The sequence below is a fragment of the Pseudopodoces humilis genome, chromosome 4 (assembly GCF_049639895.1).
Source record: "Pseudopodoces humilis isolate 2021_Gansu_Grassland_sample_001 chromosome 4, ASM4963989v1, whole genome shotgun sequence".
In the NCBI taxonomy this organism is placed as follows: Eukaryota; Metazoa; Chordata; class Aves; order Passeriformes; family Paridae; genus Pseudopodoces; species Pseudopodoces humilis.
The window spans coordinates 69,346,598-69,373,882 of NC_142203.1; the positions used below are offsets into that span (position 1 = coordinate 69,346,598).

At 42.3% G+C, this 27,285-nt stretch overlaps 1 protein-coding gene across 1 annotated transcript in view; it reads right to left on the minus strand.

Moving 5' to 3' along the window:
* DNAI1 (dynein axonemal intermediate chain 1) overlaps positions 1-27,285 on the minus strand; it is a 143,185-nt gene that overhangs the window by 59,063 nt on the left and 56,837 nt on the right. Inside the window, exon 13 of the mRNA XM_088054323.1 lies at positions 16,523-16,770. Within this exon, the coding sequence (XP_087910449.1) occupies positions 16,523-16,770 (248 nt within the window). The remainder of the gene's footprint in view (positions 1-16,522; positions 16,771-27,285) is intronic.

Sequence of the window (27,285 nt, forward strand, 5' to 3'; positions counted from 1 at the left end):
TTTTGGCTGTGGGAAGCTATTTAGAGCAAAAGTTCAACTATGATACAATCAGAGTAAAGAAGCACATGAGAAAGAAAAGTGTGTGTAAACAGCTGAGAGGAGACAAGCAAACAAAAAGCAGCAAGCACTTTCTGTCCCTGATCATGATGAGAACTGCAACAAAAGCAAGCCATTTTTTCAGTGATCTTTAACCTTTTTCTGCAGTGCAAAATTAGTGTGTGAAATTCATTGCTGTAAGAACAGACTAACAGTTTTTCTTTTGATTTCTTAAAGCTCATTTATTTATAAAGAACTTGAGACTATTCAAAACCTTATTTAATATACAGAAATATAAATATTAAGACTTCATGTTCATTACTATGTACAGCAGATTAGCTGATTAGGGTGATAATCCATTCATTTCCAGCATAAGAATACTATCATTTTTATCTGTGCCAGCTGGTAATGGCTCCTGTCCAGCAGGAGATTAGACCATTTATCCAATCTGATTTAAAAATGCCCATGTTTCTGATGTAATTCCTATGAAATAAATAATGCTTGATCTGTTTTCACAAGACACAGGCTGTTAGTCACTTACGCTGACACAATACAACTGGTCAAAATCACCCTGGAGGAGGCTGGAGCATGCTGCAGGCACCAGTTACTGCAAGCACAGATCTGGCTAGCCCTTTGCTTGCCAAAACTCATGTATGGGGTACCACATGCAACACACACATTGGCTGATGAGCAATTCCTTCCCTTTCTTTCCCTATAATTATCTTTCAAGGGGTTCTTTGTCAGCATCACAGTAGTACAACCCTGCTGATACCTGCCCTAAGTGAAATAAGGCAGATTTTTTGTCATTCAGGGTCTGATAAAAACTAATGAAATCTGCTCCAGCTAGAGAAGAGGAAAGACAAGGGCATTATCAAATCCCTCTCCCTCCCCCTCAGATTACCCTTACATGAACTGGCCAAGTAAGACACTCAGATGACTTTGGCATGCCAACATCTCCTTGGGCTGCTGAGGAAAGTCCATGCTATTTTGACCAAGGACAAATTCCTTCCATTGCCAAGCTGGCTATCAGTAGACTCCTAGGCAAAGCCATCTTGGCAATACAGGGCTTGGAGGGACTGAAAAAGAGTATCTGTTCTCTTCTGAGGCAAAATCAGACACTCCCCTGCCACTGGTGACAATTCACATTGGTTGCTCTCACAAGTCTCCAACAACAGGTACTCAACAACCTTCCTGTAGATACATCTGAGCTTAATTTATCTTATACAAAAGATTTCCTTCACCAAGAGTCAAGCCAATTACTCCTTACCATCTCCCCAATGGATGCCAAGAACCATAGTTTATTCCCCTTTTTCCAACAGTCTTCAAAAGAGCAAGAAAAGTTTGTGCCACTGTTCCTTTTTCCCTCTCTCCAACTCAAATCAATTGCCTTTACTGTTGCTTTCAGATCCTGTCTTCAGGACCCACTCCTGTTCTTCCTCTTCAGCCTGGCTCCACAGCTGCAAACACATGGTACAGGGCTACCCTGAGGCAGGAGTCACAACCTCCTCTCTCTTACATTCTCGCTAATTAATTAGAATGACACATATCTTTGTGTAAAAGTATTGCATTGCTGATCACTGGTGGTGATCTGCTATGCTTCCCCTTGGGCACCCTGCTGCCTAACCAGCCATCTCTTATTTTGTATCTGAGCATTTAATTTCCCCTCTCTAAATGTAGAATTTGCTCGTCTTTATTGAATTTTACCGCATTGATTTTGGGCTTTTCTTCCAATTTATCAAGATAATTTTGAACATAATCATGTCCTGCAAAGTGCTTTGTCCTCCCAGGGGGGGCTTCCCTATTCTGTAATTTGAGTTAATGAAAGTATTGATCAAAAAAAGACCAGAAGTGACAGCTGGAGAGTCTCACTTGTAGCACCTTCAGAGTATGATAGTGAGGTCCATATAACTGCTCTTTGAGCACACTGCCTGAGCCACCTGAGCAGCCTCTTTATGGCAATTTTACCTAATTAATATTTCTCTGCTTTGGTTATTGGTATGTCACTGTGTAAGTCTGGATCAAAAGCTTTAGTCAAGTCGAGATGTATTGAGATGATAACCTTGATTGCCTCTCCCTTATTCATGAGGCCCATTTCTCTGGGAAAAAAGGAAAAGAAATTGTACTGTCTTGATAATCTATTCTGGACAAATCCATGTCAGCTTCTTTGAATCACCTTAATAGCTAGACACTTAACAGTAGTGTTGCCATTTATTCAAGTGCTTTTCCAGTCTTTGAAATTGGTCTGACTGGCCAGTAATTCCCTGAGTCCAATCCTATAATTTTCCTCCAGACATTTTTCCACTCCTTCCAGCTGTTTCAGATCTTTCCTCCTTTCCCTGGCCATGCTTGTGCTACAGGCCAGTGTGCAGCCCAATGCACTGCTTTGCTATTACCCACACTTTTCTACCCCCTATGGCTGGCTTTGGATGCCTCTAGCTGGGTGAATTGTCCAGACACTGTTTTCTGATCTCTGATACTCTCTCTGTGCCAGTTCCCCTCCAGCAGGGAAGAGGCCTGGAAGGACAGGGCCTCTGAAGAAAGAACCTGCAGATATTTTTTTGCCAGACACTGGCTCTACAGCATCACTGAAAAATGTGTGGGGATTGATGGCAGTAGACTAATATATTTCAGTCTGCCCATGTCACAGGTACACAAATGAGTGTGAGTCCATAGGTGACAGCGGAGCGGTGCTTCCCCTCACCCATGCTGCAGAGCGCATCCCGCCTCTGCCTCTGAGTCAAGGTACTCATTCAGCTCAGATACTGTAAATTGCTTGCACATAAACCCCAGCCTCTGCCTAAAACACAGGACAGATGTAGCCCAAAAACTCTCTGAAATGCATGTAATGGCCTGAAACTGGTCTGGTTATTTCTTTAAGTATTTATTCCAGGGTGTGTTTAATCTGATCTTGCTGATGAGCAAGAACTTATCTACATATTCTCTAATATGCTCTTTCCTTATTCTGACCTGTGCTTTTATCCTCTTATTACATTAAGCAGACACCCTCAAGCACTCGCTAAAAGATTAAACAATACAGCATCAAATATTTCATCCTTATTCATACCACTTAGTAGTAGCTGTAATCTTGCTTTAGTAATAAATCTATACCATCATTCCTTTAACTACTTTCATGCTTCCCAAATATTTTTCCTTTCCCTTTTATGACCCAGGATAACCACAGCTCACTTAACACATTCACTTCTTTTTATTAATTTATGTTTGTGCTTTTCCCTAATACTCAGTTTTAGACATGTCTTTGTTTCTGTGCCTCAAGCATTTATTTGTAAGTCACTGTTGAGCTGTAGATGTAGCTGTACAGGCCCCTCTCAGAGACTCTGCCACTCTGCACAGCCCAGCAGGGCTCAAGGATTTCACTCATCTGCCTCCTTAGCTGAAGAGAGACACAGACTTGTAGAAGTTCACGTGTACACCACAGAAGCACAAGTGCTTCCCAGCCCTGCTGTGCTCTTCCAGCCACCCTCTTTTGCCCATACCTTGGTCACACAAGGTAAGCAGTGGGATTCAGACCCTTCTCCTTACATTCACACTGGCTAAAGACTTTTACTCCAGGCTTCCCACTGGCAAACATCTGCTCCTTGAGCAAGGGAATCAGCCTCAGCTCTCTCTTGCTGTGCCTGACCTGGCAGCCAAGCACAGACACAAACCTGCTGTACAAACCACATTTCCTGTCTCAGTATGCTCAAGCCTGGGCCAAAGCAAAGTGCCAGAAGAGCTCTGGGGCTCTCTCGAGGTGGACAAGCTGAACACGTGCTGTGATTTAGCACAAACTCAAACTCTCATGGATGTAGTTTGGCTGCATCTGTTGCACAATGGCCCAGCTCACCAGCTGGCAGATGAACACCATATGGATTCTTGCAGAGACAGAGTAAGATAGACCAAACTCCAGCTGGGAATACCCATCTAAACCTGGGCATGTTAGTCCAACTGTGGGCACTTTTGATCTGTGTAGTGGACACTTTCTCCATTTTGCAACTAGCCTGCCTTTAGTCATGCTGAGGGCTCATGCTGAGGTGCTGATCTACAATACATTGCTCCACAGGTCACATCTTCTGAAGCCAGCTTGATTTCCCCTGTGCTCTGGTGCAAATATTCTCCTGGACTACCTTACAGCAGTCTCTGATTTGAACTAAGAAGCAGTTCTATTTCTTCATTCTGTCACCCTCAAATGTGTTTCTTGTTGGTTTCTGACAGCAACTTTCAGCAAAACAACATCCAGAAACATTAAGTAATTACCAGCAGAGAAGAAATCTTTCACTTTCTTTTCCTGTCAATGAAAAATCACATTTTTTTTTGTTTATTTGCCTCTCTGGGTCACTCAGCTATGCTGTTTGCCAAGGGATTTGCTGGTGTGAAAGTCTGCTTCTACACTCAGTTTATCCAGAGTCCACTGACTTTTTGTTTTGCTGAAGCAAATAATTTGTCCCTCCTTGCTGCTGAGACAAAGCTGTGCATCTACAACAAAGTTCCCAAATGTCCTCCATCAAGGACAATGCCAGCTATTCTGTATTTGTTGCTTATCATGCCTGACACAATAAGTGGACCTTGACACCTTGCAGAGGATCCTCTGCCAGCTACCACAAGTGAAGCCAAGGTCAGGCACCCTGAGGAGTGTAAGCAAAATGCAAGGCTGCTCTCCTGCAATCAGTCACATGAGATACCCCAAAATTAATCACTCAGCCATCTAGAAAGTACAGAGTACTTAACTCACAAGCAAAGTAACTCCAGCATCAGATTTTATACATCAAGAGACAGGAAGAGCAAGGTTTAGAGGAGAGGAACAGTGCAGTATCTGGAGCCCCTCCCCAGTGCCAACTTGGACAGCAGTACAAGTTATCCTATGTAGAGGTGGGAGGAAGGAAGACAGAAAACTTAATTCCTCACCATGGTTATTTGAGATAAAAGCAAAAACTGAGCTTAGTCCAGATGACTCATTTTGACTCAAGGCAGTAATGAAGATTTTAAAGGCTGTGATAACTCAATGCAGCCTGGTCAAAGGTCAAAGCCCAGTCAGACTCTTTAGCTAAGCCTATACTTGGTGAAGAAAGAGCTCCTGGGTCCTGCTTGCACTCAGAGCATGTGATACAACTGTGGAGAAGATTTAGCTGTGCTCTGGTTATGTGTAGGTGTAGACTTCCTGCCAAAGGTAAATGTGAGCAGGTAGGAGCCTTAGTATGCCCATCTGGTCCGTCAGTGAGGGCACCAGAACCATGGAATCACCAGCCTGCCCATGCTGGAGTCAGCATAAAGGGCTCCCATCCTGAGACACACACTGAGCAAAACAGATTGTGGTCTCTATCTGCACTTTTTGCCATTCCTGTCTATTACCTGGGAAACAGACAGCATTTCTGCTGTGCAAGAATGAAAGATCTCAAAAATTAAAAAAAAAAAATTTTTGGTCGACATTGTCGTTGAAGGTATTACTCCTTGATTTTTTTTTCCTCAGAAACCCTGCTGTGAAAGCATAGTCCTTGTCCACATCTGCACCCCTGGGCTCTAGAAAAACACTAGTATAAGCACAGTGAATCAAGCCACAGAAAAAGAGGAAAAGCCATCCCAGAGATGAAGAATCAGGCCTGCTTTATGGTGAGAGCTGGGCTGTCACTGTCACACTCCAGAGACTTTGCACATCCAGGAACTTAATGATAAAGAGTCCATGAGTTGGGGGACACCTCTCTACCACTACCTGAGATACCTCCATGGGAAGGATGTTGGAGACTCTTTTGAGGCAAAAATTACTTTTCAGGCCAGGAGGCTGATGCCTGCATGAGGGCAAAATCAGATATCCCAAAAAGGCTCATCTGAGCCTCTCCCTCCTAGGACCCATCTATTGTTTAAAGGAAGGCAACTCCCACATTGAACTACAAGTAAAACAGAAGCATTGAGGCTGTCCTTCTTTCAGCGACATAAAAAAAATAAACCAAAACTAGAATTTTAACAAAACTAACTTTAAGGAGCACAGGCAGATATATCTGACTCTGTAAGGCCTGATGAAATTCCATCTATAAGAGCACTTAAGGGAGCAGCTGAAGCAATCTCTTAATTTCATAGCAATTAGCTATGAAAACTAGAAGAGTGGAAAGGTCCTGGGGGACAAGAACAGGGCAAAAATGTCCCCAGGAAACACAAAACAAACCTGTCTTGAAGGATAGGTTAAAGGACAGTGGATGAGTCAGCCTAATGCTGAACTTTGAGAGCTGGAACAAAGTATTAAGTCATCTGTATATATGTACAGGATAAAATGAGAATCAGTGAATATGGTCTCCTTCAAAATAGACCTTATCAAAGAGAATTTATTTTCTTCCCTTTCAGGGTAACAAGTCTAAAAGAAAGAGTAGATTTGTTACCTTTAATTTCATAAGGCTTTTGGCATATTCCCTGTGATGTCCTCAGAAGAAAAATAAGTAGTGCTTGAAAATGAATTCCCAAGAGTTTAGACAGCGATTTCTTGACCGGATGGGAGGACATCTCTAGATGGTTCCCACTAGGGACTATCCTTGTCTCTTTTAACTTTATTTATTTAGCTCTATTCTTTTAATTTTGTCTAGCCTCTGTTCTAGGTAGCCTCTCCAAGGCATCAGGTTCAGTTCTATACAATATTTTCATTAGTAAGTTGCATACTGAATTGCAAAATCTACAGAACATTTGCAGATGATGCAGTTGAAAGACATTGAATTTCATTAGGATAAGGATTCAAAGTTATCTTGAAAAACCAGAGATATAATATGAAAATAATAAGGTGAAATGTGATAAAGACAAGGGCAGAGGGACACAGACAGGAAGAAGAAAGCATTAAATGTGTGGAAATTAGGGAATTTCTGGCTCAGTGACAGTAGTGCAGAAAAGTATCAGTGGCTGTTGAGGGAATCAGCAAAGTGATACTGCTGGAGTGGCACAGAAGTATTTTCACATGTATTAAGAAGTGTGTACCATGTAAGACACAGAAGGCAATGACTCCAGTCTGTTAGTACTGGTGAAGACAGCTAAACTATCCAGTCTCACTTTGAAGAAAACACTGCAAGAAAGATAACACAACATCTGTGAAGGCATGATGGGAAGAAGAGGACACTCTCAAGGCCTCTGCCACTTCTCATTTCCGTGGTTCACAGTTTCCCAGTTCCAGAAAGGAAAGTTCAGTTTTATTTTAAATTCAGTCTCACCTCTCACATGTTTACTGTGCTTCATGTTCAATCACACTGTGACTGCTTTGTTCACTGGAATAGATGAGACTGCTTTGTATAGCAAACAAGTCTTTTGAGTGTGAGTAAAAGCTGATGGGGAGAGATAAATGAAAATTACTTGTTACTTAAAAATAAATCCATTGAAAAATGTTCCTATCTTAAAATCTGGGTTTTCTTTTAAATGCAAATGTTTCAGCTATGACAGGAATCTGCAGATAAGGGAGCTGCTAAGCAAAGGAGGGTTCTCAGTACTGTTCAGTCTTTTGTAGAAAAATTTGTTGAGATTTTAACATTAAATATGCAACAAGGCAGAATAGATCAGTTCACTTTGCTTAGGAAGTAAACTTGCCCCTAGGACAGAAGCCATTGAGGAGGTAAGGTCTATAAGGAGTAACTCCTTCTAAGGTGAGTCAGTAATATTTAAATATTTGGCTGTAGTGTTTGCCTTAGAGAGAAAATGGTTTAGACAACTGATGAATATCAAAGTGTTCAAAGATTGCAATGTCTGTCATTCAGTTTGGGCTTCCTGCATTTCTCTTACATCTTTAATGAGCAGCTCCTAAATGATCTAAAGGACTCCCTACCATCCTATCTGTAGCAGAGGCAGGGATTTACTCAGATGACTCCTTACTTTACCCACTGTATGTTTGTGATGATGAACATGACAGTTAGGAGAGTCAGGGTGGCTGACAGGCTTGGTAACAGTAAATAGGTACTAAAACAAAGTCAGATGCTTCATCTACAAAGAAATCAAGCAGGAACCAAGGCAGCTAACTTGGCAGGAACATATGTCACCAAGCAAAGATGCAGGAGGAAGAATTCTTTTAGAATACCTATGATAATGAAAAGCATCTCAAAACCCTCTGGAATAGAAGACAGAGCCCAGCACTGCCTGGATGCTCCAGGAGCAGTCCGCAGCTCCAGGCTGTCAGGCACCCGTGTCATGGGCATGAGACTGGATGACGACTTTATTTATGGGTACCACCAAATACTGTGCCTATCTGGTGGAATACAGCTGTTCTGGATACAGGCAATACCAGGAACTCCCCATCTAACAATTCTGCAAATTATTTTTCTCCTTCTAGCAGCATATGGCTACTTTTAAGTTTTACTACAAGCATTCCCAGGGTATTCTTCTCCAAAGTCCTTGAAAACTTCCTGATAGCTGAGGGAAAACAACTAGGTGAACTCAACAGCAATGAGGAGACACTCTAAGATAAACTCCCACATTATATTTAGTCCCACAAAAACTCCACTTTAGAAAAACACTGCTATCCTATACCTAGATTAAGTGCCCTCCACCTTGATGGGATCCTCCTGGGATTCAGAGGACCAGGCTCCATCTCTTCAGCACAAGTGAACTCAAGGGTGCAAGGTCAGCCAAGAGGAGCAAGGAATTAGGCCCATTGCATCAGACCATCCACAAATTTGGGGTACAGAAAATGGTAGCAAAACCTTTCCTACTAAAGAGCACATGTGGTGGTAGTGGGAGGGACTCAGCAGTAAGGAGAGAGCATGGACATAGGAGTGCCACCGAGGCAAGGCAAAGGCCCAGCCTAAGGCTTGTGCATCACTCGTGCTTCAGAGACTCAGATTTATCTGAAGAAGCAGAGCTCAGTTATAAATAGCACTAGATAAGGCTGGCCCTACTTTCAGTTTGTTTTCTTCCTGCTGGGATTTGGATGCTCTGCTTTGTACAGCATTTCACCGGGAATCTGTGTGCTTGTTCCCCTCACAGCACTGCCCAATGGATTTATTAGGCTGACATGTTAACAGACAAGCAGGGAGGAACCAGACATTAGACTGTCACCTGTCTGTCCCGTCAGTGGCTGTGTTCCCATGTCAGACACAGCATGCAGCTGAGCAATGCATGCCAACAAAGCTCAGGGGTATTTCACCAGTTGCAATTCACAGTTCTTGGTTTCAATTCTGACTGTGCTCATGATACAAGATTCACAATTTACAATAGACAAAATATGAAGTGTACAACTCTGTGTGCAGGAAAAGCAGGTACACAGGGCAGTCAGGTTCACATCCAAACCCCCAAGCTGCCTGATGTTACTTCATCAGAGACAGTGTCTGCAATAAGCCTGACAGAAGGTTCCCATCACCCCAGGATCAAGTGGATCACTTGCAGCAGGGACAGGGGAGACTCTCCTGGGGCCTGCTGGATGCTGAGAGCCCTGGACACCACGTCAAGCTGTGGCAGCTAACTGTGGCTCTTGGGGTGGGAGAAGGGTGGGAGGCATGGCCTGCCCCAGCTCCCTGTATCTCACTATGTATCAATGTGACCTTGACTGCACCATCCCTGCCTAACTTGCCTCTAACTCTGCCATTAACATTCTTATACTTTTATTTCATCCTCTTCAGAGCAGCATTCTGTTGTTTCACAGGCTGTATAAGAGCCATTAAGACCCATCAGTGTGTTTATATACGTGCTATAAAGCAGCAGAACAGAATTCAAGGATCCAAGCAACCAAACAAATGCATTACAACTTCTCTGATATTTTAAACCTCAGGCTAACATCTTCCAACATCCCAAGGCTTGAAGGGACTTTTAAATTTTATAAGTGAAATTTTCTCCACAAATTAGCCCCAGTGCAACTAATAGGCAAAGGAAGTTTCTTATATGTTGCTTGCAGACACCAGAAAAGAAATAATCAACCTGAAAACCTACATAAGGAGAGTTTGGATATTAAGTAAAAGGAAGAGGGTAATGAGAGCATGAGAGAAGAATCTATTTAGCAAGGATCAGTGAGAGCAGAAGGTAGAAAATAAATTCAGCATCTGAATGAAGTACAGAGGGAAATGCAGCATCAAAGCAAAAAGTGCTCATTTTTAGATAAACATTACATGATCTACAATGGACACTTTGCTAGACAATTTCTAACCCAAAAGAATCCATGCCCAAGGCACAATTTAAAAATAACCATGAATAATTTCTGAATCTCCAGAAGACACAGTTAGATATCATGTCAAAAAGTAAAATGCCAAAGTTAAACTATCAGGGATTTTGTTCATTATTGTCAAAGACATTTAGGAATAAGCATTTGGATGCTTACCTTTCCTAACCTATAGTGGCTTAAAAACTGTCCAACAGTTTTGGACAAGGTACAAGCATGCTGCAAAAGACTTTATCCACAGGATTATCTTGCAATTTCCACCATTTCTACCATGCATAAATGAGCCCAAAGCTTCCAGATGAATTTTTGTGTCTCAGCACAGCCTTTCCAAGAAGTGGTAGAAGTTAACTCTGTGTGAGACAGGATTTCCTCCATCAGGGCTGTGCCTGTAGTGAGCTCCCACAGCAACTGAGGACAACCTGAAAGCTGCTGATCTGGACTCTGATTTCTACTGCAGGCATACAGCAATTCTTCCCAAGCACAGCCCTTCCTCACCAGGTCCCTCCAGGACAGGACAGGGAGACAACTGATGCTTGTCAGTCACTAAATGCCTCATGGTGCTGCAGTGATGAACCCAGTGTCAGGTACCCAGCAAACAGGACAACTGCTGCTGCAACAGCCTTTTACTGGACACAGAATTTAGTGTAGGGAGCAAGACTGCAGCTAAGGACTGCTCCTACAAGGAAGCCTCTGACAGACTGATATCTCTGAACCCCAAATGCATGCTCACTGGTCCATGGATGTTTCTCCCATGGCCTCCTACTTCTGTGCAAGTGCAGAATGAGTGAAGTGACCTCTCTGGTCTCTTTTCCTTCTGGGATGTGTCCTGGGGTGACTTTATGACACTGGTATCCCCAATCGTCTGGTTTATGTTATATATTAAGTTCTGCACCTTTAAGACTGGCTTTGAGAGCAAGAGAGGGGGAAGAAGAAGCGCGCAGTTTGTGTTAAGGAAAAACATCACTCCCCCACATCCCGCTCCTGGACTGTGGTGTCGGCAGCACGGACAGACAGCGGGACAGAGCTTCTCTCTGACTTTTAGTTAGTTCTAGCTAGCTGAGGCAGAGGAGTTCCCTGGACCTTTGTTTTTTTCCAGTTTTCTTGGATCTGTGCAAGCCTGCTCTGGACTGAACACCCAGCCAAACCCCGGGAGCTCAGGCCTGTGGCCCACCGGGGCCTGGGCCTCGGCACTTTCCAGCGCCGGAGGGACTGATAAGAACCTGAGCGAGCCGAGCTACACCACATGAAAAGGACTTTTCTTCCTAGATTTGCCATCCCATCGAACTGCAAGAGGTTTTATTATTTAATATTATTCAATTTCTGTTAAATAAACAGCTTTTTCCACTTCTCTCCAAAGAATTTTTTTTTCCTTTTCCCGGACCAGTTGGTGGGGAGGGGCATTTCCCTGGGGAAATCCCCATTTGGAGTTTTCCTTCCTAATTTGCCCTAAACTAGGACAGATGTCAGAAGTTAATTCAACTTTTTTCCCTGTTTGCACTGGGCCAGGTATGCAAGGCATGGCTGGTAGCACAAAAATTGTAGTAGAAAGCTGGAGCTGAAGGTCCTCTGTGCAAACATTGAACTGGCCCAATATAAGAAACACAGTTGTCTTGCATTACTAAAGAGGTTTGGTGTTAAATACTCTTCACAATTAGGTTTCTGCTCTATTTCGCTTTCAGGCTACATTCTTTCCCTTTTCTTGGGTTCAGATTCCTTGGCTTCAGATCTCTGCTGCTTTCCTTTCTTCTCTAGATTTTTGTTTCTCCTCTAGAGTTATCCCCTCGCAGTATCATCACAGAGTGAATGAGATCTTTCTTTTCACTGAGCTACCCTCAGCAAACACCTATTTTGTGCTTCTTAGTGAAGGCAACAGAAGGAGTATTGAGGCTGTTCTGAAACAGCTGATCTTTATTCTGACCTTGATAACAACCTTCTGTCTTATATTTTTCTTGTATTTCCTTTGCATTAAACAATTTGTGTGCCTGAAGCCAAAGGAACAAAGTATTATGTGAAGCAATAACATCTCAGAGGGAATGCAAGCAGCAAAATCTGTTTGTCTGACTGCAGATGACAGATTTAGGAGAATGCTCATCATCAGAAATGAAACAATGTGCTGGTGTGACAGTGGATTATGAACAAAATCCTTTTTTTTCTCCTAAGCAGCAACTATGATCAGCTTCTCATAAAGACCTTTCTTTGTAGAGCTGTGTGCAGAAGCACAGAATGGGGTAAAGAACAGCAGGCTGTGCTTACTTTAAAGGGATTTTCATTTACTTCTATCAGCATAACGAGCCTTCAGTGACTCTGGGGTGGCTTCACAAACTGCAAGAGTTCAGTGTAGATTTATTTAAGAACTTAGATTGGAACACAGAAAATAGACAAATAGAAGGGATCACACTATTATGGGACAAACTCCAGTGAGCAATTTCAGGTGTGTTTTGTCAGGTTGACACTTGAGATGGGACTTCCACAAGTTCTGCTGGAAAACTATTCTGCAAGCTGACACTCCTTTTAGTTTCCTTTGGCAGTTTGCAGGCTATTACCATCCTGTCTTGACTTCTCTGTCCAAAACATGAGCACCACACATTTAATCTGACTGGCATTCGGTGAAAAATTAGCCTGCAGTGGCCAGCCATTTCTCTTCCCATGCACGAATATAGGGCAAAAAGTAATTCTCTCAGGATGCCATCTGAAGCTCCATGGTACCAGCTCTTCAGAGAGGTCAGATCAGCTTCAGTAAATGAACACTGAAAGAAGTTGCGTTTCCAACCAGTGAGGTCTCCATAGCAATTCCAAACCACGGGCATGCCTGTGACAGCTGAGAGTTGCTTGAAGCACAACCAAAAGAAACGTTCCATTTGCAGATCCTAGGGTCAACACTCTGCAGTGGGAATTTTGTCAGGAACTCCGATGGTGAGCAAGTAAAATAAAAAAATATTTCCAACCCTCTGCAGCAGTACTGTCTCTGCACTAGCCTCAGCAGAAATAGCATTCTTTTGGCTTGATGTGAAAATAAAATAGAAGCACACAGTGAAAACAAATCTGTCAAATAAGATGTGTTTTAGTAAGGAGATTGAAAAACAGAAACAAAACCTGATATAGTTTCAATTATCAATTCCTGATTCTGAACTACTCCAGCTTCCAAATAGTTCAAACCTAAAATATTTGGTATATCTCAGTGTAGAAAGGTAAGAGAAAGAGCTCTTCTCAGCTGTAAATAAACCATAATCATCATCTTTTCAAAAGAAAGGAGAAAGAAAAAATTTAAAGCTAGAAAAAGGAGATGCTCTATGCTGAGAGCCCCTTCCCAGCAAGGTGTCACTTCCTCCCAGAGAACACAGCTCCTGTGGCTGCCAAAGTGTAGTCCAGTACTACCACATTGGCCAACCTCATTAACCTCCAGAGCCAAGCCCTGAGACTGAGCCATTGGCTCAAAAACATACATTGCTCAGGGACTTGCTTTGTAGGCCACCTCAGAAATAACAGGAGTGCGAGGACTTTGCTGACTAATTTAATATTACTTTGATTAAAATGGGGTTTAGGTTAATGCCACATAGTTTTTTTCCCAGCAGAACATGACAGGTTTGACATAGTTTTCAGAAGGTGACTCCTTTTAAGCTGGTGTTTACATTCAAAGATAGAGGCCTGAATTCACTGACCTGGGAGACTTTTTCTAGTTCTACGTCCTGTGACACCTGAATTTTGGTGATATTAGCTACATTGCACTGAATGCATATCCATTCATATGTCTATGTACATGTTTATTTCTCTCTGCTTATTCCTCTCTGAGGATCTGGATCCTCACCAGTTATAATACCAGTAATAAGCAATTAGAAATGTGTAATTTAAAACAGGCTAGAATTTTCCATTATTTACAATGCAATAGCACTTAATACATGGAAGATAATTGCCAAATCTATAAGAAACCATGGCTTTGCTCTTTAAAAAATAGGGAGTGGTATCAGGTAGAAAAATTCTTTCTTAGGTAACAGAAGTAGAAAAGTTGCATTATTTTATTTTGCTCTTAATAATGGGAACATTACATCAGCTTTGTTTGATGCAAAGGTACTGAGATATTACTAAATCACTGAAAATGAAACAGCACAAGAAAAGAGCTGTCAGTCTGCTTTACCCATTTCCCATTTTGTTTCCATTGTGAAAGGGCTGCATTGTTTCAAAAGAAAAATGCCAGGCAGTCCAGAGAACAAAGGTTCCTAATTGCTCAGGATAACATTGTTGCTTTTCTACTTTGTTCACTTTTCCTACAAAAAAGGGGGATTTTTTGTATCTAGACAAAGACTGAGCCTCAGACTAGTGGGGTGATGGTGGGGGAGAATAGGGGATCTTTGAGCTAAATATAAGAAAAAAAGCATCACATTCTAGAATCATTTAATGCTGAATGAGGAATAGCAATCCAATGTCTCAACCTAACAGATAGTCCATGCTGCTTTTCATCACACTGAAAGGCCTGAAAACCTTTTTCTAAACCTTTTGGTTGATATTGACAAATGCTTATGCTTCATATCTTTCCAACAAAGAAACAGATGTACAAGCTCTTTGCACTGCTGTACCTTTGCTTGCTAGTTTCATAGCAAGTTAAAAATTCTAAAGTTCAGTAAAAATATTGGTGCTTTAATCACAGAATCACAGAATGGTTTGGGTTGGAAGGCTGGAACAAGACCATGTTGTTCCTGTCTCCTTGCCATGGACAGGGACACCTTCCACTAGACCAGGTTGCTCAGAGAAATTTTCTTATTGCCAAAGAAAACTAACGATTATGATTCTCAGCACTCAGCACTGTGGAAATAAAGAAGTAGGAACTTCTTTACATATCTAACCATATCCATGGAGTAGTTTATTTCCCTTTTAGAGCCATCTTCCTAGCGGGCCTAATAATTTTTTTCAGTTCACAGCCCCAGTGCTGCCAAGTGATACATGTAAACCTACCCTTAAAAACCCACACAGAATGCCTCCACTGCTGTATGTATGTACCTGTTCCTGGTCTGCAGGGAACAGGCGGCTAATAACACCCCTTCAGCATGCAGTCCTTTCCAATACCATCTGGGGCACAAGGGATCTGGGATTTTTGTGCCTCTAATGTGCAGTAACAGCTGTGACTTCCCATAGCATGCTGCAGCAAGACCATGAAAAACATTACACAGGACTTCATATCTGGCCAGGCTTCATTACTGGAAGCCTAAATAGCAGTGGGAAAAGCTCAGAAATTTTCCCTCTCTCTCTCTCTCTGTGTGTGTGTGTGTGCGCACGCGCGCGTGTATGTGTGTCCAGGCTACTCTGTTAACCTGTTAGAAGAGCTATAAATATCTACTAGATGAAAAGCTTTGGATAGACAGGCAGTAAATATAAAATTCATGTCTTCTCTGAAATGTTACATTTGCACAAAACTCTCTGTTTATAGAAGCAGAGGTCTTGCTCTTGGCATATTCCACATTCATCTGTAGTCCCATCAGGTTCCCTTGACTTCCCGGATTTTACTGGAAGATGCAATAAAAAGGAGCCATGGCTGGGGGACGATCCATGCAAGGCATGTACCAAAGTCCAAAGAACACTGGTGTGTGACTGTATCAGCCAGCCTAAGTCAGGTGACAGCCACAGTCACGGCAGCAACACCCTTAGCCCAGGCTAGCAAACCAAACACACACCCCTGCACCTCAACAGGCTCATACAGACCATGTTGAAATATGTGCTGCCACACTTCTTCTGCTAAGAACAAGATCAAAAGCACATATACCTTCCAGTGCTTCAATCTGAACTCAGGTTATGTTGTAGACACAGCTAGTTAGCTGGATGTAGCTGGATTTACCCTGACCTTTCACCCATCTGGTGGCTCTTTGGGATAGATGTCAGAGTGGCAGTAGTTTAAGAACATTAGCTGCACATCACAGTTCTGAATTCACTAGAGTACAGAGTAGTGTGTCTTGAATCCTGCAGGCAGCTGCCCCCAGACTTACTGTGCCAAACAGTCCTCTCTTTTAGGCTGATGTACTTGTTTTACTTGCTTTTATGCACTGCTCATCACTTGCTGTCCTGTGATTTTCTGTTTGGAACACAAAGAGTGTTGCATGCTGGTACATGCAGAGGACACCAGCTCTTCTCCAAAAAGAAGTCAATTATAATAGTGAAACTAAGGAGAAATAATTGTTTACAGCAAACTTTTGCTCACACGTTTAGTATCTGCTGAGGACCAAGGATTCATGCAGTTGCTTTGCCTTTATGCATATTACAAAATTAGTTTGAAGTACTTAATCAACCGAATCAATTGCATGTATAAAACAGCACCTTTCCCCATATGGGACTCTTCCTGCTGTGTCCAAGCTCCGTGCCATTCACATCCCAGTCACAGGAAAGGAAAAGCACCCTTACCTGCCACACTGGCTCTGTGTGCTTTCCTAACATGGCACTACTCTTGTAGCTGGGCTGGGAGCCTGCCTTCCTCAGGTTGTAGATGGCCACGTTGCCGTCGTAGAAGCCAACTGCCAGGAGGTGGGGGTGGTCACTGTGGAAGTCCAGGCACATGACGCCACTCTCACTGCTGAAGGAGTACTCTGGGAAGGAGGGGTTCTTCAGGGTGTAGAGCAGGAGCATGCCGTGGCCCTGCTTCATGAAGTCATCTAAATTAGGAAATGTCAGATCAGTTTCCAGAATCCTCAGCTACTGAAATGTAGAAACAGATAGGTCCCACCTATGCCTGAAACCCACCTTTGAATGCAAAGTTACCAGCCACAGGACCAAACAGTCATATCCGTGTGCCTACACCTGAACACCCTTTCCACCCCCAGGAAGGACATAGGCACAATGTACTCATGCAGAAAAACTATTGTTTTGGTGTGCCTTTTTTCCAAGGAGAGAGAGCCTTGGAGCAGAAGTGTGAAGGAAAGAAAGAATTTTGTGAACACTTCTTTCCTTGGGCTAAGATTACACTTCTGTGGGCTAGGACTCCACTACACTGCAGACATATAGGCTGAACCAAGGATAGCACCATTTCAATTTCTGTATTGACAATATTTGATATTTCAGTCCCCACTACTTTTTCAAAGAAAAACATTTATTAACATATCTGTAAAGCATTGTATCAATTTCCATTACTCATAACTGGACAATATAAAAGTCACTATAGCTTTATTTTCTATGCATGCCCAACATCTCCCTGCTTGGCGCAGAAGCTCTTTTTTTGCCAAGACTTTCCAATCTTTTTTCTATTTACTTTCACCTTTTCTTTGTGCTGCCTGAAATTAGCTCTCCCTTTTCTCAGTAGGACCATCTTTCTTTTGTGTTTTTTCTTATCATGCCTTGACTGTCTCTGCAATTCTTAGAGCATTTCGATCATGTAAAAAAACAATTTCCAAATTCTCTGAAAGGGATAGAAAAGCTGTTGATGTAGATAAGCTCTCCAGAAACAAAGAAGGAACTTTGCTAATCTATGAAAACAATGCTGCCTCGAAGAGCATCCTAGCCATCCAGTGCTTTTTATTACTGCCAATGCCCTCAGGCACACAGTATATGGGAAATAAATTTACTGCTTTCTGTGCTTCAAGTATTCACTATACATTCTATTTCCAGAACAGTTCTCTCCTTTTAAAAGTGTTTCCTACCTTTCTTAACATTTTCTTCAACCTGCAGGATCAGGTCTTGGCAAAGGTGTTCTCCAGTGATAACATTAACTTTAGAGAGCTCTCCTCAGCAGTAAACTGATTCCAAGTCAGCATGCAGGTTACAGACATTGTGGACTCCATATTTAACAGGGCCACAATAAAAGCATTCAAAGAACCAGTAAAGAAACACACATTAACAAAAGTATTACTGTTTCTTTGTACTAGACTATCAAAATAGACTATTTTCACAGGTCTCTCTGTACTGGGGACAGATGAGGAAAATGGCTTCTTTATTTTGCAGAAAGGTGAGATTCCAAAACTGGCATTACTTTAAACATATCTGACCCCAAATAGTATTTCTAACTTTTTTTTTTTTTTTTTTTTTAATGAAGGGGAAGCTTATTCTTAGAATTCTTGCTGAGAAGGAAGTGAACTTACTTTCTTCATCAGAGATTTCCTAGTTCTTTTAATTCACAGAATTGTCTTTGTTCTTAGCCAAGTAATGCCACTGAACTGATATTTAGTTGAGGTCCATGCATGATAAGGATGAATCTGTGCTCTCAGAGGGCTTGGGAGAGCTGTGGAAATGACCACCAGGAGTGACTCAGAGAAGAATGAAGCCAAATTGGTTGGATAGCCTTTGATTTCAACCTATTTCATGCTCTTATTTCTCTTGGAGTGGGCTGACCGGTCAGGAGTATTCCCAAAAGGTCTGTAGCATACATTAATTTTCTATCTGTTAGCACTGTGCTGAGGAGCCTCAGAAAGCTGCCCCCATGTTCCTTGCATAGACAGCAGAGGAGACACCTCTACAGGGGGTGATTCAGCCAGAGATCTAAATGGGGTTTTGGAGGTGGTTCTCTTCCCGGTATCTGACAGGAACAGTCCACCCATATTCCTCAGTTAGAGGTGGTAGAAAGATTTTATCAGGTAAAATCGCTCAGCAGCTTCATCAAGTCCACCTGGGGGTTAGTCTGGGAGGAGAAAAGCAAAGCCTTGGAAAGAAGCTCTGGCAGAGTAAAATGCAGGGACACCCAAATGCAGGTCTGTGTATGGCTGGCTGTGTACTCAGAGTCCAAGCTCCTGCTACCATCAGTACCAGCAGCACCTTTAAGGGGAGTTTTCTATGAATGCCAGTTTATTCTCCAGGCTCCACTGACTGCAGCGTCCACTAAGGAATGTTAAACCCACCTTAATCTAAGAGTTGAATCCTACTCATATTGTCTCCTTTATGTTATCAAATATCAGGAATGGGGGTTAAATCACAGACGTGTGAATATCACACGTAAGGCTGAATAATATGATCACTAAAGTACAGCCTATTCTTGATAAAAGGTAATGTGATGAGAATAACCCACAATTGACACTGAAGCATGACACATAAACCCTAGTAAAACTCTAACCTGCTGAGCATAGGCATATAAATCCATTTTAATGGATTAGGGTGAATTCTCACTAAGAGTACTAACCTTTGACATACCAACATATCCTTTAATGAATAATTTTTAAAAAGAGCTTATTTCATTAGTGATATTCAATGTTCCAGAATGGCAAGCACAACACATACCCACAGCAGAACATCTGTGCTATAGCTCTGAAGAGCAGCATTTTCAAGAAAAAGGCTTTTGGTTTACAGCAAAACCAAGCTGAGTACTGCACTTTGCCCCAAAACACTGGGCAGCCAGGATATCCTGGGCAGAGCCAAGCAAAAGGTGCAGACCCAAGATCTGACCAACAGAACCCAAGTGGTTCAATGGTAAACCACTGCTGGAAATGGAAGCAGTGGCTTCAGACCTGAGACAGCTGCTCTGCACCTCATGGATGCACCAGTACAGACTGGAAGAACAGAGAATAACTGCCCCACGCAGATCCACAAAGTGCAAATTGGTGGGGGTTTTCTTTTCTGAGATAGAAGGGCTGGAGATTTTAGAGATATCAGACAGTTCTTCTGATAATCAGTGCCAACAGGACTTGTTCTTCACAGGAATAAACAAGGCAGCACAGCAAGAAGAAGAGTGAACAGACTTTTGCTGCCATGAGGATCCCTCAATGTTCACCTGAGCAGAGGCTAAATTTTAGACCCTGACACATAACAAGTGCATGTAGGAAGACAAGGTTTTCTAAGGAAAGATGCAGATAGCGTGATTACTGCTCTCAACATGGAGAACTGAGCCTGTAAGCATCACATGCAAACAGAAATAGGTTTCAAAACTATGATCACTGTCTAAAATACTCCTCTGCATATGCCTTTAAAGGTGCAGAGATTCACCCCAAATCCTTTTCAGAAAAATATTGTAGTGGTAGAAAAGTACCCCAGAATATCATTGTAATATCAACAAATAATTTATGCAAAGTAATAATCTGAAAAGCATCTGAATCTTTAGTTCTGATGCTTACTAAGTGCATGTTTTAACAGATTTTTCATTTATATTATTCCTTAGCTGAATTTAAAAGAATCAGCAAACGTACAATATCATATCAAAGTCTTTTGTTTGCTGGATAGATTTTAAAAAATATTATTTGTATATTTTCCTCTTTATTCACAAACAAAGCCATGAGACATTCATTGTTTTCTTCCATTTCCTCCAAAATGCTTAGTGGCAGACCCATTGCTGTTGCTCAAAGCAACAGCATCCTCAAGAAAGCACAATGCTTAGGGTAAATCCTGCAGCCACATAATAAATCTCAGAGTGGGGATTCTCCATGGACATGAGTTAAAGTCAGTATTTTCACTACACAAGGAGCCAGTGCTACAGTTTCTTGTGTGATAAACTGGCAAATTACTTTCTCTTTGGGGGATTTAAAACCCAAAACACTGCAGCCTTATATCTTAGATCCTGTGATCCTGTGATGGCTTTCTAAAAATCAAGTCTGCAAGCTGTCTCACTGATATGGCTTGGACCAAGATATCATCATGTTAAAAAGAACTACTGGTGCCTAAAATCTGTCCCTTGTACCCTAAGAGCCCATCTGGAAAAAAAAAAAAAAAAAGCAAAATGAAATACATTTGTGAACAGCTGATTTCTTCTGAGCATCACAGTTACACAAGCACTTCTACTCTCCCAGATACACTCATGCTTTGATGAGCTGGCTGGCTGGGACTCTATCCTTTAGGACTGGCTTTCTAAGAAGCCAAGGGAAGGGGATGGCTGTGCTCTACACTTGGTGAGGCAATCTCCTCTGGGGAGATCAGTTAGTTTCACAGAAAAAAAATTGTTGGTAGCCAAAGATATATCTCAGCTATTTATTTGTCTTTCCAATATTTAAAGTGTAGAGGGCAAACAAACAAATAAACAAACAAACAAAAAATCAGCAAATTTTCCCTAGCAAACTGGAAACCTTCAAAACCTTGAGCACAATCTAAGAATATTCCTGTGCTTCCATCTGCATGGCATAGACATGATGACTGAAGAAGTCACAAATTAGTGCATTTTCAGTACAATTTTATTTTATCGGTGAGCAAACTCTGTGCAGCAGGGCACTGAGCACAGGCTAATCTAACCCACTGTGAAACAAGTTTAATGACCTTGCACTGCTCTAGCAAGACTCTCCTGGCTTATTTTAAAAAGCTGTGTCAATTCCACACTTTGCTGCAGTCGCAGAATTGGTGTGCTGTAAGAAAGGAAACAGCTGGCACTTTGAGCTTAACTGTATGCCAGTAGTTCCGAAAAATCAGGAAAGAACAAATCTTTCCAAGAGCTCAGAGAGTTTGGCCATGTGCTGAATGTGTTTTCAAAGCTCTTCAGGAATAACAATAATATCTCAAAGTTCTATAGCACTTGAGAGTGCTTTAAGCTTATATATGCAGCATTCCTTTTTATAGAATGAGAAAGGGCAGCAGAGGGGACTGCCAAGGACACTACAGCAAACTAGAACAGGAAACAGAGCTGGGATTTCAGAGGGTTCTGCTCAAGCAGACTGCATCCCAAGATCCCTGAGAAATTTAAACTAGGATCACTGGTGCTCATTCTGTTCCTATTCCCTTAAATGTTCAGAGTACTCGGGTAAACCACGCTTGTGTACAACACAATGCTGTGTTGATATATCCCACATCACTATGCATCAGGCTGTGAACCATATTGTGGGCAATGAAAAGATGAATACTGAACTTTCAAAACAGTCCTTTCCCAGAAAAGAAAATGTTTTGGGAACTCATTACTCTGTAACTCAAGGCCAGAAAGCCTGGCCTCCTCTTTTTCACAGATCCAAAAATGTTACTGGCATATCCTGTTTTGAGCCTGATAACTTGGTTTTGGCAAGTATATGCATACTTCATATGAAGATCTCAAAAAACAGAGAAGCCACTGTTTCATTCTGCAGATTGTTTTGACATTTAATCGCTTTGAGTGATTAAAAAGCTGCACCTAATTCCTTACTTGACTTACCTGGCTTGCCACTGCTAATTCTTATTATGCCTACCTTGACTGGATTAAGGACTTCTTTTATATCTGCTGCTTCTCTTCATTAAGATACCTTAAAAACTGAACACTGGTCACATTTCACCATACTTTTCATAGCCATCACAGCCTGAACTCAAAAAATCCCATTTATTTTCAACAGCAATGCACAGAGAGGGCTGCTTAGCAGAAAGCCAGGAACCAACATTAACTTTGCCACATCCAGTGAAAGGCATTGCCTCCACAGCTGCAAAAAGAAAGCCACTTCTCAGCAGACATGGAGAAGAGCAGAATATTAAGGAACTTTTCAGAGATTAGTGGAGGATATCACATGTCTAGGATTTGTGCAAGGGCCAGATATAATTCATTTAGAGTCCAAATTCCAACTGGATGTTGTTCTCTCTCCACGTCTGGGGCATGCTCTCCAGCTCTTGAATCAGCTTGGGGCTCTTTCTGAACTACCTACAGTTTTTCTGCATGCTTTGAAAAATGTTGTCTCTGGAATCAAACATAATATTCCAGTATTAGTCTGACTACTGTTTAAATACTATATCTACTGCTATTCAGGCTTTCCTATTTGCACACTGAATCATCTTCAGCCTCCAAGCCAAGATACCACACTGGGAGCTCAAATTTCTTACTTGTACACAAAAGTGGGGTTTTCTTAGTTTGTTTTTTTTTTTTTTTAAGAGTTGCTGCCTTCCAAAATACAACACTCCTTTTTGTCTAGAGAGGTATAATACTGTATTTGACTGCACTAAAATGCATTTGCTTTGAATAATTCTGGTTTACCACATTAATCACTCTCTATGACAGCTCTGTTCCCAGCATGATTTACAACTTCACCTGCCTTTTCATCAGTCACACATTTCGTCTGCTGTGAGTTTATATTCCCATCCACAGAACCAATGAAAACAATACCAAGATCCAGGGCTACTACAGCATCCCCTCTGAGACACTGCCTCAGATGATAATTCCTTGGGCATTTATTTTCTGACATTAGTCAATGGAAGTTGAACACCCCTGTTGAGACCACCTGTACTGGTCTGAACTCTGTGGCAGAACTCTTATCACAAGGAAGTATGTACTCTCCAATTAGCAGTGCTGGTACTTCAAGATCTGCAAATGCTGAGCAAGTCCACCAGTGCAGAGGAGGCAAATGATAGATCATTTTGGCTTATGCTGATTTAGATGCTTGAATGTCAAATTTAACATTCTGCTTGACACCTTTCACCAGCTGCTTGACTAATCCCTGTTATTCCTGATCCAGTTAACATTTTTAGCTGGGGCTCTTAGGAACTTGCAGTTTGGATAAGGGATGTACAAAACCAGAATTTCAAAGTCTTCCAGATATTTTAGAGAAGACAAAATTGACAGATGATGAAGCAAGTTGTAATTTATACATGTCCTAAGGCATTGTCGCAGTCCCAACATGGGCTGTGGGCCCTGCACATGTCAGAGGCAAGACACACCTCAGAAGCAGAGATAGATAGATAGAGATAGCCTTTCTTACTCTAAAATACAGTTTGGCAGAGCAATACAAGAGAAACCACAGTCGACCAAGCCAACAAAAATGAGTATTTAGGAACCACGAGAACCAGGCACTCCTACAGGGCCTGTGAGAGCAGAGGCTCAAAAGCAAAAAAAAAACGGGGAGAAGGGGGTGAAAAGATGTAGCACTTTCCTGGAAAGAGTAGGAAGATCTGGCTTTCATCTAAGCCCTATCCTGGGAGCGAGGTGAGCAGGTGATCAGTGCAAAAAAGAAGGAATATATGACTTGGCTGAGTTTGCTATGCTCTATATAAAACCAGAGTTTTCTCATTCTGTCTCAAGACAGGCTTTTTCATCATGGGTCTAGCACACATGAAAATTTTCCTTAGATTTTCTTCTTTAAATAAGATGGTTATAAGGACATGATTTTACAATGTAAATAATAATGGTGCAGCTGCCTGTATGTTATGAAAGCTAACATCAGGTTGAGGGAGGGGATTCTGCCCTTCTGCTCTGCTGTCATGAGACACCACCAGGAGTTCTGCATCCACCTCTGGTGTCTTTAGCACATTGTACCACAACCTGTTGGAGCAAGTCCAGAGGGGGCCACCAAGATGATCAAAATGATGGATCACCTCTCCTATGAGGAAAGGCTGAGACAGCTCTTGTCTCTGCAGACCACTGTGGAGCTGGGAAGTCGGACAGGTGCTAATCCTCTTGTTACACACTGGGCAGCATTTGGCACAATTACCTCAACTTTTGCTCCTGTCTTTCTTGTTTTCATTGATATAAGCTCCAATTTTGATAGTATTTCACTGTTTAATATCTGAGTCTCTGTTTCCTCTATCCCTGTTCTATGAAACTGGCACATTTGAAAACATTTGCAACCAACTAAATATTTAAGAGTGCCATCAAGTGGCCAAGTGAGGGGCTTCCAGGTGTCATGTAACGATTAGAAATACCCAGGCTCATGCCACAAATGGACATCTACAAATGTACTGCCTCTGGATAATCACACCAGCCTGCAAACCAGCCAGGCTGCCAGCATTTTAGTATTCCTGACCAGAACAGCTCTAAGGGAGATGCACACGCTGCAGGAGATGCTTATGTATTCCATAATTAAGAGACAGGAAAGTTAGTGTTTTATGGCTGTGCTGTGGTCTCTTGGAAGCAGACAGATGATGCCTGATGAGATGGACATGTACAGCTCGGGCCATTGAGGAGACAATGAGAAATGATTCAGCAGCTCTGAGAACATTTTTGAAGACATTTGGCAGAAGACCCAGATTTGATAGAGGAACAAGGAAGAAACAGAGTCATACATATGGGCATGCAGTCAATTTTGCACTAGCATGCACCATGAAAATTAAGAGTAGCCATTACATATCCAACACCTGCCCCTAACCCATTTGCAGCAGTGGTTAACATCAAATGTTTAGGAAAGTGTACAAAAACAGGACAAAAACCAATGATATTTCTTCTAGAGGCTTGCCTAGGCCCCTACTAATTTGTAGTTAAGCATCTCCCAGGTCCCTAATGGACCTCTTCCCATTTTTCTGTGCAGTCAGCTATTGAACATTAAATTTGGACAGTATTTTTCAGCATTCCTCTTCGTATAAGGCTGGGATATAAACCAGATAGTCACTACTTTGACAGAAATCATGGGGAGGTTTTGCTTGCTTTTATTTTTAGTACATGAAATATTATGTATCTTAAGCAGGTATGTTAAGTATCTAATTGGGGGCTAGCATAAATGGATTTTAGGAACTACTTAAAGTATATTTCAGAGAAAAAAATAGTTAAAAAGGGAAAAAAAAAAAGAAAAAAGAAAACAGAAATGCCTAAATATTTGTTAGTCTCAAACAGAATCACAGAACCACAGAATGGCCTGAATTGGAAAGGATCTTAAAGATCATCTTGTTCCAGCTCCTCTGACATAGGGAAGGACACTTACCAGTACACCAGGCTGCTCCAAGCCCCATTCATCCTCACCTAGAACACTTCCAAGGACAGAGAATCCACAGCTACTCTGGGCAACATGTGCCAGTGCCTCACCACCCTCACAGGGAAGAATTTCTTCACAATATTTAATCTACACCTACCCTCTTTCAGTTTGAAGTCATCCAACCTTGTCCTATCATTACATGTTCTTGTAAATAGTCCTTGTAGGCTCCCTACAAATACTGGAAGGCCACAAAAACCTCTGAAGCCATCTGCTTTCCAGGCTGAACAATCCAAATTCTCTCAGCCTTTTCTCATAGAAGAGATGTTCCATCCTTCTGATCATCTTGGTGGCCTCCTCTGGGCTCACTCCAGCAGGTCCCTGTCCCTCCTGTGCAGGGACCCCAGCTCTGGATGCTCCAGCTGGGTCTCAGCAGAGCAGAGCAGAGGGGCAGAATCCCCTCCCTCCCCTGCTGCCCACGGGGCTCTGGATGCAGCCCAGGACACGTTTGGCTCTCTGGGCTGTGAGTGCCATGGCTGGGCCATGTCCAGCCTCTCACCCACCAGCACCCCCAGGTCCTTCTGGGCAGGGCTGCTCTGGGTCTGTTCATGCCCAGCCTGTGCTGATACCGGGGGCTGTTCTCACCCAGGTGCAGCACCAGCACTTGGCCTTGAACTTTATGATGTTCCCGTGGTCCCACTCCTTGAGCTTGTCCAGTCCCTCTGGATAGCATCCCATCCTTCAGGTGTGTCAAAGCACCAATCAGCTTGGTCTTATCATCCAACTTGCTGGGAGTGCACTTGATCCCCATGCCATTGATCTTGATCCCTATGCCATTAATGATCGTATCAAAGAACACTGGTCCCCGTATGGATCCGTGAAGGACTCCACTTATCACTGATGTCCACTGGGACTCTGAGACGTTGACCAGTACTCTGTGATTATGCAGCCAATGCCTCACCACCCAACAGTTCATCCATCAAATCCATCTCCCTCTAATTTAGACAGAAGGATGTTGTGGGGGACCGTGTCAAAGGCTGTACAAAAGTCCAGATAAATGACATTTGTGATCCTTTCCTTGTCCACTCCTACAGACACTGCATCACAGAAAGCCTCTGGCCTGTCAGGCAGGACTTACCCTTGGTGAAGCCATGCTGGTTGCCTCAATTCACCTCCCTGTTCTCCAAGTGCCTTAGCAGAGTTTCTAGGAGGAAACCAGATCCCATGATCCCAAAGAGGGGATGCTGACAGTCAGTAGTTCCTGGAGTCCTTCTTTCTACTGTTTCTCAAGATAGGTACAATGGTACAATGGTACAATGGCTTCCCTTTTCCAGTCACCTGGGACTTCATCTGACTGCCATGACTTTTCAAATATCGTGGATAATGGCTTGGAAACCATATCATCTTGTTGAGTCCCAAAGACATTTGTACATTCAGGTTCCTCATGTGGTCAGGAGCCTGACCTTTTCTTATAATGGGGGGACTTTGCTCCCCCAGTCCTTATCCTGCTCTTACTTGAGAGGTGTAGGAAGAGAGGTTGCCACTGAAGACCGAGGCAAAAAAGTTGCTGACTACCTCAGTGTTTTCCTCATTTGCTGTTACCCGTTTTCCATATTTTTTTTTTATTGGGAGTGTTGCACCTCATTTGACCTTCCTTTTCTGGTTAATATATCTATAGAAGCTTTTTTGTGTCCCTTGCCATGT